Below are 20,418 nucleotides of genomic sequence, written 5' to 3' on the forward strand. Positions count from 1 at the left end.
AGTGCCAACCCATCCTCTGGCCACTAAAGGTAGCTGGCGTGTCAAACATGCAGGTCTCATGCTAAGGAGACTGCTGGGAAATATATGTACCGGCTTTTATCCAGGAGGCAGCAGTCAGCGTGGAGCAATTTTGTCGCTGCCTGCTGGTTGGTCACTGCACAGCAAGTAATCACTCTGCATGGTGTATTTATTTTCCACCACATCTAAATTCAAAGAAAGCACTATTGTCTTCTAAAATCTGGAAATAGAAAAATGAGGCTTCATAATAACTGGTGTAGGTGAACTGGAGCGGCTTATCTTGAGAAATGACAGGCAATAAATCATTATCACCATAACCTGAGGGACAAACGCAACAAGCCCCTTGCGGGCTCGGTGGTGACCACAGGTTCTACTCCCACTCTATGGGTGTCGTGGACAGCCATGAGTGGGAATAGTCCCTGCCGACTGTCAGGATTGTCAGGGGGCGGGATGTAGGGGGAGGTGTTGTGACCACTGGTCACATAACTAAACCCCCCTATTAGTCCCCTTGACTGCAAAATAATTATTTGTAAAACATTGTGTAAATGGATCTGTGTGCGTAATATCTCCAAGCTCCGCCAAAATGCTATGAAAAATCTTTTTTTTCCTATAATTTATGAACGTGTGTCTTCTTTCAGCAGACATAAACATATTAGACGACTGCCTACTCAATAGTCAGAGCTGGAGAAGAACTTTTTTTGGGGGGGGAAAATTAAATCTAAAAAAAAAAAACAATTCCCCACTCCAAACTGTAATAAGAAAGCATTTCAGACTTTAAATGACCCAAATTTCCATTCCTCTACTGTCATGTGGTCATTTTTATGGGATTTAATACAAAGCTAACAATACAACAAAGCTAACACTCATCAAATCAGTGCAAATAAATCACTATAGGTTCTTTCATTTATAGTAACTTTCATTCACTTCACAGCATACACACAGTCTCACTACCTTTCTTGCAATGTCCCTGGAGAAGTAGCTGTATGGGGTGAATTTCATTTGGCATTTGTCCTTGGTTTTATAATTCGTAATCTCTATATCTCCAGACTACAGAGAGAGAGAGAAAAAAAAAAACAGAAGGAGGCAATAATATAAAAGGTATGCTTAAAATGAGAACATTCTTAAAACGATTGGGGTTAACCAACCAACCAACCAGCGACTGCTATGAAAAAAATCAAAACACCGGATCTTAATAATGAAGTACTAGCCTATATAAAGCGGGGAGAGTCATCATGTCTCTCTCATTCCTCTGGTTTTTCATATAAGAGAATTCATTGTGGCATCTACATAGACATTATTTAAAAAAACAGCTGTACATTTCATGCGCAAGAAATAAAAATTATTTTCAGATTGGGCAAGGTTCCAAAAACATGTGATTTTTGGTACGGCTCCAGTTTTTGTTGTTACTCTATATGGAAAGGTAGGAAAATATTATATATGGGTCCGACTTGACAATTATATTGTTACATATTCCACCAACATTATAGCTTGATTTTTTTTTATTATATAGCCAATGCAAATTGTTTAAAATGTTTAATTATTTTTAGAATTTGACGGAAAAATCTCAGTAACGAAAATAAGAATTTACTTACCGATAATTCTATTTCTCGTAGTCCGTAGTGGATGCTGGGGACTCCGTCAGGACCATGGGGAATAGCGGCTCCGCAGGAGACAGGGCACAAAAGTAAAAGCTTTAGGATCAGGTGGTGTGCACTGGCTCCTCCCCCTATGACCCTCCTCCAAGCCTCAGTTAGGATACTATGCCCGGACGAGCGTACACAATAAGGAAGGATTTTGAATCCCGGGTAAGACTCATACCAGCCACACCAATCACACTGTACAACCTGTGATCTGAACCCAGTTAACAGCATGATAACAGCGGAGCCTCTGAAAAGATGGCTCACAACAATAATAACCTGATTTTTGTAACAATAACTATGTACAAGTATTGCAGACAATCCGCACTTGGGATGGGCGCCCAGCATCCACTACGGACTACGAGAAATAGAATTATCGGTAAGTAAATTCTTATTTTCTCTGACGTCCTAAGTGGATGCTGGGGACTCCGTCAGGACCATGGGGATTATACCAAAGCTCCCAAACGGGCGGGAGAGTGCGGATGACTCTGCAGCACCGAGTGAGAGAACTCCAGGTCCTCCTCAGCCAGGGTGTGCCCCTGACCAAGTAGCAGCTCGGCAAAGTTGTAAAGCCGAGACCCCTCGGGCAGCCGCCCAAGATGAGCCCACCTTCCTTGTGGAATGGGCATTTACATATTTTGGCTGTGGCAGGCCTGCCACAGAATGTGCAAGCTGAATTGTACTACACATCCAACTAGCAATCGTCTGCTTAGAAGCAAGAGCACCCAGTTTGTTGGGTGCATACAGGATAACAGCAAGTCAGTTTTCCTGACTCCAGCCGTCCTGGAAACCTATATTTTCAGGGCCCTGACAACATCTAGCAACTTGGAGTCCTCCAAGTCCCTAGTAGCCACAGGTACCACAAAAAGCTGGTTCAGGTGAAACGCTGACACCACCTTAGGGAGAAACTGGGGACGAGTCCGCAGCTCTGCCCTGTCCGAATGGACAATCAGATATGGGCTTTTGTGAGACAAAGCCGCCAATTCTGACACTCGCCTGGCCGAGGCCAGGGCCAACATCATGGTCACTTTCCATGTGAGATATTTCAAATCCACAGATTTGAGCGGTTTAAACCAATGTGATTTGAGGAATCCCAGAACTACGTTGAGATCCCACAGTGCCACTGGAGGCACAAAAGGGGGTTGTATATGCAGTACTCCCTTGACAAACTTCTGGACTTCAGGAACTGAAGCCAATTCTTTCTGGAAGAAAATCGACAGGGCCGAAATTTGAACCTTAATGGACCCCAATTTGAGGCCCATAGACACTCCTGTTTGCAGGAAATGCAGGAATCGACCGAGTTGAAATTTCTTCGTGGGGCCTTCCTGGCCTCACACCACGCAACATATTTTCGCCACATGTGGTGATAATGTTGTGCGGTCACCTCCTTCCTGGCTTTGACCAGGGTAGGAATGACCTCTTCCGGAATGCCTTTTTCCCTTAGGATCCGGCGTTCAACCGCCATGCCGTCAAACGCAGCCGCGGTAAGTCTTGGAACAGACATGGTACTTGCTGAAGCAAGTCCCTTCTTAGCGGCAGAGGCCATGAGTCCTCTGTGAGCATCTCTTGAAGTTCCGGGTACCAAGTCCTTCTTGGCCAATCCGGAGCCACGAGTATAGTTCTTACTCCTCTATGTCTTATAATTCTCAGTACCTTAGGTATGAGAAGCAGAGGAGGGAACACATACACCGACTGGAACACCCACGGTGTTACCAGAACGTCCACAGCTATTGCCTGAGGGTCTCTTGACCTGGCGCAATACCTGTCCAGTTTTTTGTTCAGGCGGGACGCCATCATGTCCACCTTTGGTCTTTCCCAACGGTTCACAATCATGTGGAAGACTTCCCGATGAAGTCCCCACTCTCCCGGGTGGAGGTCGTGCTGAGGAAGTCTGTTTCCCAGTTGTCCACTCCCGGAATGAACACTGCTGACAGTGCTATCACATGATTTTCCGCCCAGCGAAGAATCCTTACAGTTTCTGCCATTGCCCTCCTGCTTCTTGTGCCGCCCTGTCTGTTTACGTGGGCGACTGCCGTGATGTTGTCCCACTGGATCAATACCGGCTGACCTTGAAGCAGAGGTCTTGCTAAGCTTAGAGCATTGTAAATTGCTCTTAGCTCCAGTATATTTATGTGGAGAGAAGTCTCCAGACTTGATCACACTCCCTGGAAATTTTTTCCTTGTGTGACTGCTCCCCAGCCTTTCAGGCTGGCATCCGTGGTCACCAGGACCCAGTCCTGAATGCCGAATCTGTGGCCCTTTAGTAGATGAGCACTCTGCAGCCACCACAGAAGAGACACCCTTGTCCTTGGAGACAGGGTTATCCGCTGATGCATCTGAAGATGCGATCCGGACCATTTTTCCAGCAGATCCCACTGAAAAGTTCTTGCGTGAAATCTGCCGAATGGAATCGCTTCGTAAGAAGCCACCATTTTTCCCAGGACCCTTGTGCAATGATGCACTGACACTTTTCCTGGTTTTAGGAGGTTCCTGACTAGCTCGGATAACTCCCTGGCTTTCTCCTCCGGGAGAAACACCTTTTTCTGGACTGTGTCCAGAATCATCCCTAGGAACAGCAGACGTGTCGTCGGAGACAGCTGCGATTTTGGAATATTTAGAATCCACCCGTGCTGTCGTAGAACTACTTGAGATAGTGCTACTCCGACCTCCAACTGTTCTCTGGACCTTGCCCTTATCAGGAGATCGTCCAAGTAAGGGATAATTAAGACGCCTTTTCTTTGAAGAAGAATCATCATTTCGGCCATTACCTTGGTAAAGACCCGGGGTGCCGTGGACAATCCAAACGGCAGCGTCTGAAACTGATAGTGACAGTTTTGTACCACGAACCTGAGGTACCCTTGGTGAGAAGGGCAAATTGGGACATGGAGGTAAGCATCCTTGATGTCCAGGGACACCATATAGTCCCCTTCTTCCTGGTTCGCTATCACTGCTCTGAGTGACTCCATCTTGATTTGAACCTTTGTATGTAAGTGTTCAAATATTTCAGATTTAGAATAGGTCTCACCGAGCCGTCTGGCTTCAGTACCACAATATAGTGTGGAATAATACCCCTTTCCTTGTTGTAGGAGGGGTACTTTGATTATCACCTGCTGGGAATACAGCTTGTGAATTGTTTCCAATACTGCCTCCCTGTCGGAGGGAGACGTTGGTAAAGCAGACTTCAGGAACCTGCGAGGGGGAGACGTCTCGAATTTCCAATCTGTACCCCTGGGATACTAGTTGTAGGATCCAGGGGTCCACTTGCGAGTGAGCCCACTGCGCGCTGAAACTCTTGAGACGACCCCCCACCGCACCTGAGTCCGCTTGTACGGCCCCAGCGTCATGCTGAGGACTTGGCAAAAGCGGTGGAGGGCTTCTGTTCCTGGGAATGGGCTGCCTGCTGCAGTCTTCTTCCCTTTCCTCTATCCCTGGGCAGATATGACTGGCCTTTTGCCTGCTTGCCCTTATGGGGACGAAAGGACTGAGGCTGAAAAGACGGTGTCTTTTTCTGCTGAGATGTGACTTGGGGTAAAAAAGGTGGATTTTCCAGCTGTTGCCGTGGCCACCAGGTCCGATGGACCGACCCCAAATAACTCCTCCCCTTTATACGGCAATACTTCCATGTGCCGTTTGGAATCTGCATCACCTGACCACTGTCGTGTCCATAAACATCTTCTGGCAGATATGGACATCGCACTTACTCTTGATGCCAGAGTGCTCTATAGTCAATAAAATACTGTCCCTGTCAAGGGTATCAATATTTTCAGTCAGGGAATCCGACCAAGCCACCCCAGCGCTGCACATCCAGGCTGAGGCGATCGCTGGTCGCAGTATAACACCAGTATGTGTGTATATACTTTTTAGGATATTTTCCAGCCTCCTATCAGCTGGCTCCTTGAGGGCGGCCGTATCTGGAGACGGTAACGCCACTTGTTTTGATAAGCGTGTGAGCGCCTTATCCACCCTAAGGGGTGTTTCCCAACGCGCCCTAACTTCTGGCGGGAAAGGGTATAACGCCAATAATTTTCTATCGGGGGAAACCCACGCATCATCACACACTTCATTTAATTTATCTGATTCAGGAAAAACTACAGGTAGTTTTTTCACACCCCACATAATACCCTCTTTTGTGGTACTTGTAGTATCAGAAATATGTAACACCTCCTTCATTGCCCTTAACATGTAACGTGTGGCCCAAATGGAAAATACGTTTGTTTCTTCACCGTCGACACTGGAGTCAGTGTCCGTGTCTGTGTCTGTGTCGACCGACTGAGGTAAATGGGCGTTTTAAAGCCCCTGACGGTGTTTGAGACGCCTGGACAGGTACTAATTGGTTTGCCGGCCGTCTCATGTCGTCAACCGACCTTGCAGCGTGTTGACATTATCACGTAATTCCCTAAATAAGCCATCCATTCCGGTGTCGACTCCCTAGAGAGTGACATCACCATTACAGGCAATTGCTCCGCCTCCTCACCAACATCGTCCTCATACATGTCGACACACACGTACCGACACACAGCACACACACAGGGAATGCTCTGATAGAGGACAGGACCCCACTAGCCCTTTGGGGAGACAGAGGGAGAGTTTGCCAGCACACACCAAAACGCTATATTATACAGGGACAACCTTATATAAGTGTTTTCCCTTATAGCATCTTAATATATAATAATATCGCCAAATAAGTGTCCCCCCTCTCTGTTTTAACCCTGTTTCTGTAGTGCAGTGCAGGGGAGAGCCTGGGAGCCTTCTTAGCAGCGGAGCTGTGTAGGAAAATGGCGCTGTGTGCTGAGGAGAATAGGCCCCGCCCCCTTTTCGGCGGGCTTCTTCTCCCATTTTTCTGACAACCTGGCAGGGGTTAAATACATCCATATAGCCCCAGGGGCTATATGTGATGTATTTTTAGCCAGCATAGGTACTTTCATTGCTGCCCAGGGCGCCCCCCCAAGCGCCCTGCACCCTCAGTGACCGTTGGTGTGAAGTGTGCTGAGAGCAATGGCGCACAGCTGCAGTGCTGTGCGCTACCTCATGAAGACTGAGAAGTCTTCAGCCGCCGATTTCTGGACCTCTTCTCTCTTCAGCATCTGCAAGGGGGTCGGCGGCGCGGCTCCGGTGACCCATCCAGGCTGTACCTGTGATCGTCCCTCTGGAGCTAGTGTCCAGTAGCCTAAGAAGCCAATCCATCCTGCACGCAGGTGAGTTCACTTCTTCTCCCCTAAGTCCCTCGTTGCAGTGAGCCTGTTGCCAGCAGGACTCACTGAAAATAAAAAACCTAACAAAACTTTTACTCTAAGCAGCTCTTTAGGAGAGCCACCTAGATTGCACCCTTCTCGGCCGGGCACAAAAACCTAACTGAGGCTTGGAGGAGGGTCATAGGGGGAGGAGCCAGTGCACACCACCTGATCCTAAAGCTTTTACTTTTGTGCCCTGTCTCCTGCGGAGCCGCTATTCCCCATGGTCCTGACGGAGTCCCCAGCATCCACTTAGGACGTCAGAGAAAAATAAAATCCAAGCTTTCGTGGTAGTAAAGCATGAAAGGAAAGGCAATATTGTAATAACCTCACATTATACATCACAACGCAGGAGGTGCCATGCAGGACCATCAAGGCCAAACTTGGGGCTAGGGGCTGAAACTACCAGCAGAAGGCATCCGTAAAATATTATTAGAATGTGTTACAAGTCTTCATATTATGATGAGTACTAGTCTGGAGCTCACCTGCTCAGGGTTATGGGACTGACCTGGTCTATCCAGAGCTTGCCAACAATGATGTTATGCACGGTGGAGGTGACTTTCTTCCACACATAATGGTTGCCGGTGGCAGGAAACTCCAGGTGGATGTCCCCTAGGAGATACATGGTTTGAGCTGAGTAGGGTGCAGCATTCAGCAATACTCCTTTCTACTTATTTAGACATTAATCTGGCATCGATTTGCCATGACAATCTTGTTTATCTTGTTATTAAAACACAGTAATGAGATACTGAAAAATAGGTCAGACGAAGATGTATCTGTCTGCAGAGGGACATGAATACATTAGGGTAGTGCACTCATAAACAGCAGCATACATTCAATGTAGAATGATAAACATTAGGTAATGCACATTGGGGAACAGGAACAATAGGGTTTATTCAGGATGGATCGCATAAGGGAATCCTGCACAGGTCCCATTCTGTGCATGTGCAGAACGGGTCCTGCGATCACCTCTCTTTGTTCTCCGGGAGTGGCGAGGTGGTTGATGGTTGCGATGTTTGATCCCAGACTGTGATGCGGTTGCAGCGCTGCGATCGCAAATGCAGCAAGGAGATGTGTATGCTCTATGCACCTCCTACTGCATTTGCATTGCTATGGATTGCATATGCAAAGCTGCTGGGAGCAGCTTTGCAATTGCAATCCATGCTGAATGAGGGCCAATACACTGTACGACTTAAGGCCCATACACACAGTGAGATTCGGGATATGCCTGATTCTCACTATGCGACAGGGGCTAGGTCGGCATCGCAAGCACATAATGACTGTGCTTGCGATACTATGTGCGATTTTGGTGTCAATTTTGACTATCTCTTCTATAGAGATAGTCAAAATTGACTTGCCTGCACAGTCTATCTAGCCTAGCAATGCCGACCGCGTGGGACCGAGCGTTGGTATCGAATCGGGATCGCAAGGTGACTTTAACCTTGCGATCTGCACTAACTTTTCTTACGATTTTGACTATATAGTCAAAATCCTAAGAAAATATCTCACCGTGTGTATACACCATTAGGATGCCTTTACCCATTTTGACCTGACTGAGCAGAGTAACCAGTAAGATCAGTGAGAACATGTACATACACATACCTCCCAACATGACCCTCTCCAGGAGGGACAAAATACTCTGCTTCTGGACTTTTCTTAATGTATGATTGCTGGCATCTGTGTTGAACAGGTTAATGATGAGATAGGTGTTTCAGCACAAGTGACTGAAATCATAACTTAAGAGAAAATTCCAGGAGCAGAGCATTGTGTCCCTCCTGGAGAGGGTCATGTTGGGAGGTATGCATACATGTGAAAGTCCACTTAGATGCAGTATCAGACAACCAAATCTCAGTGCTTTACATGATAACTGTACTTTTGGAGCGAAGGATGACCAACATATCTACAGATGGCTCCCCATCATAACCAATCAAGTCTACCTAATACCATCAGATTGTGACTGCATACAGTGATCATTTTAAATCCCATATAGGAAGAAATGCAAACAAAATTGAACGTTAAGATCTTACAGAGATGTATTCATGTATGGATATCTTCTCTGTAGAAGATATTTAGACTATCATGCATAAAAGAACATCACAACATCATAGTGTACAGCAGGTCAATGTCTATTAAAAATGTTCTCTCAACACAATACAAATTGAGGCTTAAATTACATTAGAGAGGCAGACTGAAAACTGAGAAGTGCACCATACTCTTTAGATCACAAGATCACAATATCCACCTTACCTAATGGCATAATAGAGAGATATTTGCCCCTGAATTTACTAGCAATTGTGATTTCCTGCCACAGATTCCACCCGTTCCTGGAGTAGACATGATGGGCAGCAGCTGGCGGGTGATGACTGACCTGACAGAGAAATAAAGGGAATTACACCATATCGAACACAAATGATCCTAAGACTAAAATAAAAGACAAATCTCTGTTCAAAGTTTCATAGAGCACACGTCACTAATCAGTTTGTGTTTGTTTTGAATTATTATTTAAGATGGATTGAAAAGGACACACTTCACATCTAATGACACACTTGTAACAGGGTTAATTGGCATTGAAATATTTGCCAGACATAACACAAACTATTGTGAGCATGATAATTTCATAAAACTCAAAATGTTAGATGCAGCAGTAGCGCCAGCCAGCTTTAGCTGTACGGTTTTTGGATTATTTTTTTCTGGCTGTGGGTAATACAGTATTAATAATTAGATGGTCTATCGCAGTATTTCTTAATCTCAGTCCTCAGGGACTCCTAACTAAACTGTGTACATTTTCCAGATCTCCTAGTCGGAGCAAAGGTGCATTCATAACTGGCTGGCAATGTCCCACCAATTTCAGCCTGACGTATTTTAAAAGATTTATTAGGTGGTTCGAATGGTTTCCATTGTAAAGCAGAGGAGTTCAGGGTAACTGGAAACCCCCAATGTGTTTGTCTATGCAACAGTATGAATACACTTTCTATGATAAGCTGTTGATGGGTATATGTACTGTGTATGGAAGAAGTGTCTCTGGATCACTAATTTTCACAATTACTGTATCTTTTAAGGAAATTTACAGCATTGTGCAAAAATAGGAAAGCACTGAGAAATACAATACCCAGCTCTCTTTGTTCATTAGAACAATATTTATAGCTCCCACAGTGCTTACATTCTATTTTGATTTTCCCCAAACGCTGGGGAATAAGTGATTTGTCTGCAAGATATTATAGTTGTTTATAACTAATTCTTCTGAAAAAGCAGTTCATGGAACCTACTGAGAAATATTGATGTCCACACTGATTTATATAAACCACTTAGAGGTGTTGATAACATGAGAATGCACAATATTGGAACAGACATCAATACGCTCTAGGAGTTCTGAATGCAAGACCTCAATTTTTTTAATTGATATTTGAGGCAAACTGATCCAATAATCCTGGCAAAGGATAGGAAATATGTAGCAGATTCTAACATGCCTTCCTGGCTTTTGTGGGTTTACAACCACTGCAGAACAACAGTGCATGCTGGGCCTTACAGTTTAACAACAGCTAGAGGGTGACAGATTTCATGTATCTGGTCTACAGCACTAAATAACATCCTTGCTAAGAGGTGAAACATTTCTCACTTTTGTGTAACTCCCTAGAAGCTTAAACACTTCTTTATAACACTGCACAGCTTGGATACACAAGGTTAAGCTGTCATTGCAGAGACATAAGGGATGCAGGTCCTATGTGTTAGTAGATTGTGGACATAAGGGATACAGGTCCTGTGTATTAGTAGATTGTAGAAATAAGGGATGCAGGTCCTGTGTGTTAGTAGATTGTGGACATATGGGATGCAGGTCCTGTGTATTAGTAGATTGTGGACATAAGGGATGCAGGTGCCGTGTGTTAGTAGATTGTGGACATAAGGGATGCAGGTCCTGTGTGTTAGTAGATTATGGACATAAGGGATGCAGGTGCTGTGTGTTAGTAGATTGTGGACATAAGGGATGCAGGTCCTGTGTGTTGTAGATTGTGGACATAAGGGATGCAGGTCCTGTGTGTTGTAGATTGTGGACATAAGGGATGCAGGTGCTGTGTGTTAGTATCTTGTGGACATAAGGGATACAGGTCCTGTGTGTTAGTAGATTGTAGAAATAAGAGATGCGGGTCCTGTGTGTTAGTAGATTGTGGACATAAGGGATGCAGGTCCTGTGTGTTAGTAGATTGTGGACATAAGGGATGCAGGTCCTGTGTGTTAGTAGATTGTGGACATATGGGATGCAGGTCCTGTGTATTAGTAGATTGTGGACATAAGGGATGCAGGTGCTGTGTGTTAGTAGATTGTGGACATAAGGGATGCAGGTCCTGTGTGTTGTAGATTGTGGACATAAGGGATGCAGGTGCTGTGTGTTAGTAGATTGTGGACATAAGGGATGCAGGTCCTGTGTGTTAGTAGAATGTGGACATAAGGGATGCAGGTCCTGTGTGTTAGTAGATTGTGGACATAAGGGATGCAGGTCCTGTGTGTTAGTAGATTGTGGACATAAGGGATGCAGGTGCTGTGTGTTAGTATCTTGTGGACATAAGGGATGCAGGTGCTGTGTGTTAGTAGATTGTGGACATAAGGGATGCAGGTCCTGTGTGTTAGTAGATTGTGGACATATGGGATGCAGGTCCTGTGTATTAGTAGATTGTGGACATAAGGGATGCAGGTGCTGTGTGTTAGTAGATTGTGGACATAAGGGATGCAGGTCCTGTGTGTTGTAGATTGTGGACATAAGGGATGCAGGTGCTGTGTGTTAGTAGATTGTGGACATAAGGGATACAGGTCCTGTGTGTTAGTAGATTGTGGACATAAGGGATGCAGGTGCTGTGTGTTAGTATCTTTTGGTCATAAGGGATGCAGGTCATGTGTGTTAGTATCTTGTGGACATAAGGGATGCAGGTCCTGTGTGTTAGTATCTTGTGGACATAAGGGATGCAGGTCCTGTGTGTTAGTAGATTGTGGACATAAGGGATGCAGGTGCTGTGTGTTAGTATCTTTTGGTCATAAGGGATGCAGGTCATGTGTGTTAGTATCTTGTGGACATAAGGGATGCAGGTCCTGTGTGTTAGTATCTTGTGGACATAAGGGATGCAGGTCCTGTGTGTTAGTAGATTGTGGACATAAGGGATGCAGGTCCTGTGTGTTAGTAGATTGTGGACATATGGGATGCAGGTCCTGTGTATTAGTAGATTGTGGACATAAGGGATGCAGGTGCTGTGTGTTAGTAGATTGTGGACATAAGGGATGCAGGTCCTGTGTGTTAGTAGATTGTGGACATAAGGGATGCAGGTCCTGTGTGTTAGTAGATTGTGGACATAAGGGATGCAGGTCCTGTGTGTTAGTAGATTGTGGACATAAGGGATGCAGGTGCTGTGTGTTAGTAGATTGTGGACATAAGGGATGCAGGTGCTGTGTGTTAGTAGATTGTGGACATAAGGGATGCAGGTCCTGTGTGTTGTAGATTGTGGACATAAGGGATGCAGGTGCTGTGTGTTAGTAGATTGTGGACATAAGGGATGCAGGTCCTGTGTGTTAGTAGATTGTGGACATAAGGGATGCAGGTCCTGTGTGTTAGTAGATTGTGGACATAAGGGATGCAGGTCCTGTGTGTTAGTAGATTGTGGACATAAGGGATGCAGGTGCTGTGTGTTAGTATCTTGTGGACATAAGGGATGCAGGTGCTGTGTGTTAGTAGATTGTGGACATAAGGGATGCAGGTCCTGTGTGTTAGTAGATTGTGGACATATGGGATGCAGGTCCTGTGTATTAGTAGATTGTGGACATAAGGGATGCAGGTGCTGTGTGTTAGTAGATTGTGGACATAAGGGATGCAGGTCCTGTGTGTTGTAGATTGTGGACATAAGGGATACAGGTCCTGTGTGTTAGTAGATTGTGGACATAAGGGATGCAGGTGCTGTGTGTTAGTATCTTTTGGTCATAAGGGATGCAGGTCATGTGTGTTAGTATCTTGTGGACATAAGGGATGCAGGTCCTGTGTGTTAGTATCTTGTGGACATAAGGGATGCAGGTCCTGTGTGTTAGTATCTTGTGGACATAAGGGATGCAGGTGCTGTGTGTTAGTATCTTGTGGACATAAGGGATGCAGGTCATGTGTGTTAGTATCTTGTGAACATAAGGGATGCAGGTGCCGTGTGTTAGTAGATTGTGGACATAAGGGATGCAGGTGCTGTGTGTTAGTAGATTGTGGACATAAGGGATGCAGGTCCTGTGTGTTGTAGATTGTGGACATAAGGGATGCAGGTCCTGTGTGTTAGTAGATTGTGGACATGTGGGATGCAGGTACTGTGTGTTAGTATCTTGTGGACATAAGGGATGCAGGTCCTGTGTGTTAGTATCTTGTGGACATAAGGGATGCAGGTCCTGTGTGTTAGTATCTTGTGAACATAAGGGATGCAGGTGCTGTGTGTTAGTAGATTGTGGACATAAGGGATGCAGGTGCTGTGTGTTAGTAGATTGTGGACATAAGGGATGCAGGTCCTGTGTGTTAGTAGATTGTAGAAATAAGGGATGCAGGTCCTGTGTGTTAGTAGATTGTGGACATAAGGGATGCAGGTCATGTGTGTTAGTAGATTGTGGACATAAGGGATGCAGGTCCTTGTGTTAGTAGATTGTGGACATATGGGATGTGCAGGTCCTGTGTATTAGTATCTTGTGGACATAAGGGATGCAGGTCCTGTGTGTTAGTATCTTGTGAACATAAGGGATGCAGGTGCTGTGTGTTAGTAGATTGTGGACATAAGGGATGCAGGTCCTGTGTGTTAGTAGATTGTGGACATATGGGATGCAGGTCCTGTGTATTAGTAGATTGTGGACATAAGGGATGCAGGTGCTGTGTGTTAGTAGATTGTGGACATAAGGGATGCAGGTGCTGTGTGTTAGTATCTTTTGGTCATAAGGGATGCAGGTCATGTGTGTTAGTATCTTGTGGACATAAGGGATGCAGGTCCTGTGTGTTAGTATCTTGTGGACATAAGGGATGCAGGTCCTGTGTGTTAGTATCTTGTGGACATAAGGGATGCAGGTGCTGTGTGTTAGTATCTTGTGGACATAAGGGATGCAGGTCATGTGTGTTAGTATCTTGTGGACATAAGGGATGCAGGTGCCGTGTGTTAGTAGATTGTGGACATAAGGGATGCAGGTGCTGTGTGTTAGTAGATTGTGGACATAAGGGATGCAGGTCCTGTGTGTTGTAGATTGTGGACATAAGGGATGCAGGTCCTGTGTGTTAGTAGATTGTGGACATATGGGACGCAGGTGCTGTGTGTTAGTAGATTGTGGACATATGGGACGCAGGTGCTGTGTGTTAGTATCTTGTGGACAAAAGGGATGCAGGTCCTGTGTGTTAGTATCTTGTGGTCATAAGGGATGCAGGTCCTGTGTGTTAGTATCTTGTGGACATAAGGGATGCAGGTGCTGTGTGTTAGTAGATTGTGGACATAAGGGATGCAGGTCCTGTGTGTTAGTAGATTGTGGACATAAGGGATGCAGGTCCTGTGTGTTAGTAGATTGTGGACATAAGGGATGCAGGTGCTGTGTGTTAGTATCTTGTGGACATAAGGGATGCAGGTCCTGTGTGTTACTAGATTGTGGACATAAGGGATGCAGGTCCTGTGTGTTAGTAGATTGTGGACATAAGGGATGCAGGTCACGTGTGTTAGTATCTTGTGGACATAAGGGATGCAGGTCCTGTGTGTTAGTATCTTGTGGACATAAGGGATGCAGGTCCTGTGTATTAGTAGATTGTGGACATAAGGGATGCAGGTGCTGTGTGTTAGTAGATTGTGTACATAAGGGATGCAGGTCCTGTGTGTTAGTAGATTGTGGACATAAGGGATGCAGGTGCTGTGTGTTAGTATCTTGTGGACATAAGGGATGCAGGTGCTGTGTGTTAGTAGATTGTGGACATAAGGGATGCAGGTGCTGTGTGTTAGTAGATTGTGTACATAAGGGATGCAGGTCCTGTGTGTTAGTAGATTGTGGACATAAGGGATGCAGGTGCTGTGTGTTAGTATCTTGTGGACATAAGGGATGCAGGTGCTGTGTGTTAGTAGATTGTGGACATAAGGGATGCAGGTCCTGTGTGTTAGTAGATTGTAGAAATAAGGGATGCAGGTCCTGTGCGTTAGTAGATTGTGGACATAAGGGATGCAGGTCATGTGTGTTAGTAGATTGTGGACATAAGGGATGCAGGTCCTGTGTGTTAGTAGATTGTGGACATATGGGATGCAGGTCCTGTGTATTAGTAGATTGTGGACATAAGGGATGCAGGTGCTGTGTGTTAGTAGATTGTGGACATAAGGGATGCAGGTCCTGTGTGTTAGTAGATTGTGGACATAAGGGATGCAGGTGCTGTGTGTTATTATCTTTTGGTCATAAGGGATGCAGGTCATGTGTGTTAGTATCTTGTGGACATAAGGGATGCAGGTCCTGTGTGTTAGTATCTTGTGGACATAAGGGATGCAGGTCCTGTGTGTTAGTATCTTGTGGACATAAGGGATGCAGGTGCTGTGTGTTAGTATCTTGTGGACATAAGGGATGCAGGTCCTGTGTGTTGTAGATTGTGGACATAAGGGATGCAGGTCCTGTGTGTTAGTAGATTGTGGACATATGGGATGCAGGTGCTGTGTGTTAGTATCTTGTGGACAAAAGGGATGCAGGTCCTGTGTGTTAGTATCTTGTGGACATAAGGGATGCAGGTCCTGTGTGTTAGTATCTTGTGGACATAAGGGATGCAGGTGCTGTGTGTTAGTAGATTGTGGACATAAGGGATGCAGGTCCTGTGTGTTAGTAGATTGTGGACATAAGGGATGCAGGTCCTGTGTGTTAGTAGATTGTGGACATAAGGGATGCAGGTGCTGTGTGTTAGTATCTTGTGGACATAAGGGATGCAGGTCCTGTGTGTTAGTAGATTGTGGACATAAGGGATGCAGGTCCTGTGTGTTAGTAGATTGTGGACATAAGGGATGCAGGTCATGTGTGTTAGTATCTTGTGGACATAAGGGATGCAGGTCCTGTGTGTTAGTATCTTGTGGACATAAGGGATGCAGGTCCTGTGTATTAGTAGATTGTGGACATAAGGGATGCAGGTGCTGTGTGTTAGTAGATTGTGTACATTAAGGGATGCAGGTCCTGTGTGTTAGTAGATTGTGGACATAAGGGATGCAGGTGCTGTGTGTTAGTAGATTGTGGACATAAGGGATGCAGGTCCTGTGTGTTAGTAGATTATGGACATAAGGGATGCAGGTGCTGTGTGTTAGTATCTTGTGGACATAAGGGATGTAGGTGCTGTGTGTTAGTATCTTGTGGACATAAGGGATGCAGGTGCTGTGTGTTAGTAGATTGTGGACATAAGGGATGCAGGTCCTGTGTGTTAGTAGATTGTGGACATAAGGGATGACGGTGCTGTGTGTTAGTAGATTGTGGACATAAGGGATGCAGGTGCTGTGTGTTATTAGCCTGTGGAATTAAAGTGGTTTAAAACGTACAGATTTTCAGTAGTCTTACTTGGAAAAATGACAGTGTCTTGGCTTTAAAGATTCCCAAATCGTTCAATATTGATTTAGATATGTGTAAGAAGTCCTGTCTGCAAGCTTAATGAAAGCTTAAGGTAATTAGACCTATCTGCAGCTCATCTTAGCTGAGGATGGATAAGTAACATACCGTGCGTAAGCGCTTATCAGCTTGTATTGATTGGGATGTTGTAGATAAACCAGCATAAAGTAAAATGTGACACAGACACTGTATACAATGTAAGCACTGTAAGCTGCAGAAAACATTTTCCAGACATAAATGAACAGTGAGATATTTTGCTATACAATATAAAGTGTAAAATATATAAAGAACTCAAATCAGCAGTAAAAATGGCAAATTAAATGCAAATTACAAATCTGTTACATTCCTTTACATTACATAAATTGTCACTTGTTGTAAGTACTATGCACGATAAGCTTTTGGAAGATGGCAGACTCCCGTGTGGGTCTTCTACACCTGCAAATGCATAAGCTTCCCGTAATGTATACGACCTCCTATACTGTGGTCGTGTAAATGTTTTAATGAGCTTTGATGTAAATGGTCAATGTAAACGCTTTGGTATTCAAATGATATATCACACCCGATCTCCTTTCTAAAGTGATCCCCATTATCGCGCCTATAATAATCAGGTTTAGCTGTGTAAAGGGTTAGGACGCCTTGCTACCCCGGCGGTAGGGAGCTGAAATGATGATACCACACCCGTCAGCAGAAACAGAACGGGTGTTGAAGGGGGCTGAAATAATTGAATACTGATCTTTATTTTATATACATGTGATTGCTACCTATCTGTTTATGATTGTGTTATGTTTTTATTCAAATTTCCAAGTCTTAATGATATAAAAGGCTCTAGGTGAAAATGGAACCAAAGATATAGGTGAAATATATATATTTTGTAGAAAAGTTGCCCATAGTAACCAACCAGCTTCAAGCTATCGTTTATCTAGCATAGTATACCGATTGGTTGCACCTATCGAGCTGATTTGAGTTAGATAGACAGAAGAGTGAAAGCAAAGCAACCTCCAAGTACAACATATTTGTGAGAACTTCTGCAACAGTGTTGGTAAGTACTTCCCGAACAATATTTGATTTCCATTGTACACTATGTAGACAAAAGTGATTGGACACTTTTGCCTACATAGTGTAGAAAAAAAGACCAATTTGGCGGTTATATCTGCAAAAGGTGGCACAGCCACAATCAGAAGTTCCGGGGTTTTTTGTAATTAAACCCCATTGGGTGCATTTGTCATCTCCAGTCTGATTTTACAGCATGTATGTGAATACAGTTGGTCAGCTTGTGTGCATTGTTAGTTTGTATCATTAAGCAGACAGCTCCACCATGTATCTTATCAAGACCTTACAAAGAAATAAGGATCAAATAGGGTTTAAGGTAACAGTATGATTTAAAAAGGGGCAAGTAGTTCTAATCTGCCTTCAAATTCTATGTTTTTATGACCTCCTTACTCTTCTGTCTGTGTTACAACATATCACAACCCCACATTGGCATGTGTGATATGGAAGGGCCTAAGCATGGGTTTGCATGTTCCATATAACCTAATAGCAGCTCTGGTTCTCCTCACCTGCTCACAAATTGATCGGAATCCTAAATCCTCTAGTCGGTCCAGTTCATACGTTTCTCCTAATAAAGGATTGAATGGTTTTGCAGTCCGATAAACTGTGGTGGAATAGGAAGACACAGAGAAAGCGGCGACAAAGCACATCTGTTCTATTGGATTCTCGCATTTTGCTGCCTTGTCCAGCAACTCATGGTACTCCAAGTCTTCAGTGAGTCTCTGTAGCATGGAGAGTGGCTCATTGAAATTAACCTATAATGCAAATAAACAAACATAAGGTTGTGCAAAATAAGAGAAGACAGATGTTTATAAAATAAAACCAGATAGTTTGAGTTTTTTCTACTCTAAGAAAGAAAACAAAAAGGCAGACCATTACCTGTAACAAAAAAGTGGTTCCCTGTATTGTATTTCATTATGCGCCTATTCATCCAGTACATTAATGCATTCTCACGCTCTGTAGCTATGTTTGTGAACATTACGGGTCCAGCTGGAAATTTGCATTGTGGAAGGAGGAAAAATATTCAAAGTGCAGACTTAATAGGACCATGTTAGGACCACCAGAGGCGGAACTACCGCCAGTGCAACCAGTGCGTTGCACTGGGGCCCGCCTCTGTCCAGGGGCCCATAGCATGTAATGAGTCAAACTGACTCATTACATGCCGCTGTGCGCTGCGGGCAACCGCTGCCCGCAGCGCACAGCCGCCCAGAGAGGAGAGTAGAGGAGCAGCGGTACGGGGGAAGGAGGAGGAGGAAGGTGGAGGAGGGAGCCGCAGCAGCGCTTTGTTACTGGTTGCTGCTGCTGCCCCTCTGCTTCACTATAGGCTGTCTTCTGAAAACAGACTATAGTGAAGCAGAGGGGCAGCAGCAGCAGCGCCTCCACCAATAACACAGCGCTGCTGCGGCTCCCTCCTCCACCTCCCTCCTCCTCCTTCTCTCCTGCCCGGGAATCGTGAGTGACCAGAAGCTGCACCGAGGAGCCTAAGCCAGCGGAGAGGGTAAGTATAATTCATTCTTTCTTTCTTTCTTTCTTTCTTTCTTTCTTTCTTTCTTTCTTTCTTTCTTCTGTCTGCCGCAATGTGTAAAAAGGGGGAATCTGCCTGCCGCAATGTGTAAAAATGGGGAATCTGCCTGCCGCAATGTGTAAAAAGGGGGAATCTGCCTGCCGTAATGTGTAAAAAGGGGGAATCTGCCTGCCGTAATGTGTAAAAAGGGCACGCTGTCTGCCGTTATGTGTAAAAAGTGTACGCTGTCTGCCGCTATGTTTACCAAGGGCACGCTATCTGCCGTTATGTGTAAAAAGTGTACGCTGTCTGCCGCTATGTGTAACAAGGGCACGCTGTCTGCCGCTATGTGTAACATGGGCACGCTGTCTGCCGTTATGTGTAAAAAGGGAACGCTGTCTGCCGTTATGTGTAAAAAGGGAACGCTGTCTGCCGTTATGTGTAAAAAGTGCACGCTGTCTGCCGTACTGTGTAAAAAGGGGGACGTAGTCTGCCGTAATGTGTAAAAAGGGGACGCTGTCTGCCGTAATGTGTAAAAAGAGGAATCTGTTCGCCGTAAGGTGTAAAAGGGTCTCTACCTGGTGTAGTGGTTCTACTGTGCGGCGTAATTTGAATAATGGAGACTACTGTGCACCGTTTTATGAATTGGTATTATTTTGTGGCCACACCCCTTCCCCACGAAGCCACGCCACTATGTATTATTGCGCGCGCCTACGGCGCACACTGCCCCTGTTTTGCATGCAGGGGTGGGGCTCCGATGCCGTTTCTTGCACACAGTGCTAAAATGTCTAGTTACGGCACTGTTGCTAGGTATCCATTTCTCTGGCCCTGAGCAGGTCCCCCTCACCAGATCCTCTCCAGGGGTGAGGGGGTGGACTTGGGGGGGGGGGGGGGGGGCCAAAGCATTTTGTCGCACCTGGGCCCACCGCTCGCTAGTTCCGCCACTGAGGACCACCAATATCATTATAGAACACGGATCAGAAATAATTTTGATCTATTTTCTACATTTAATGTAGACTCATGCATTTTGACAACATTTCTGTTTTCCAGAAAGTGATAGAAAATATGCAAGTAAACAAATGCATTTTATTAGTTTTTTAAAATGCAAAAAAAAAAACAACAACCACAAGTGGGTATGAGACGTTAGTGACAGAACATCGGTACTAGGGATGGCTGATGTTCTTTTTTTTCCGCAAATTGATTTTTATTGAAAAATTAGAACAAAATACAGAGATCATAAGAAGCATGCTGTAGTTATTAAATAAATCTACAAGGCATGTACAATATAAAACAATTATAGAGTCGGTTCACTATAAATGACATGCACTATCTTGTAAAACACATCAAACATTACAAACCAAGGAATTTGAGTAATGTTGTTAATCAG

General features: G+C 44.8%; 1 protein-coding gene across 3 annotated transcripts in view; it reads right to left on the minus strand.

The window, feature by feature from the left end:
* Positions 1–20,418, minus strand: part of OSBP2 (oxysterol binding protein 2) — a 760,529-nt gene that overhangs the window by 19,380 nt on the left and 720,731 nt on the right. For all 3 annotated transcript variants that reach the window (XM_063964274.1, XM_063964276.1, XM_063964275.1), the window contains 4 exons: positions 18,037–18,282; positions 9,134–9,254; positions 7,395–7,498; positions 970–1,065 (listed from right to left, as the gene is read on the minus strand). In XM_063964274.1, coding sequence (XP_063820344.1) covers positions 970–1,065; positions 7,395–7,498; positions 9,134–9,254; positions 18,037–18,282 — 567 coding nt within the window. The remainder of the gene's footprint in view (positions 1–969; positions 1,066–7,394; positions 7,499–9,133; positions 9,255–18,036; positions 18,283–20,418) is intronic.

Source organism: Pseudophryne corroboree, chromosome 1 (genome assembly GCF_028390025.1).
Source record: "Pseudophryne corroboree isolate aPseCor3 chromosome 1, aPseCor3.hap2, whole genome shotgun sequence".
Classification (NCBI taxonomy): domain Eukaryota; kingdom Metazoa; phylum Chordata; class Amphibia; order Anura; family Myobatrachidae; genus Pseudophryne; species Pseudophryne corroboree.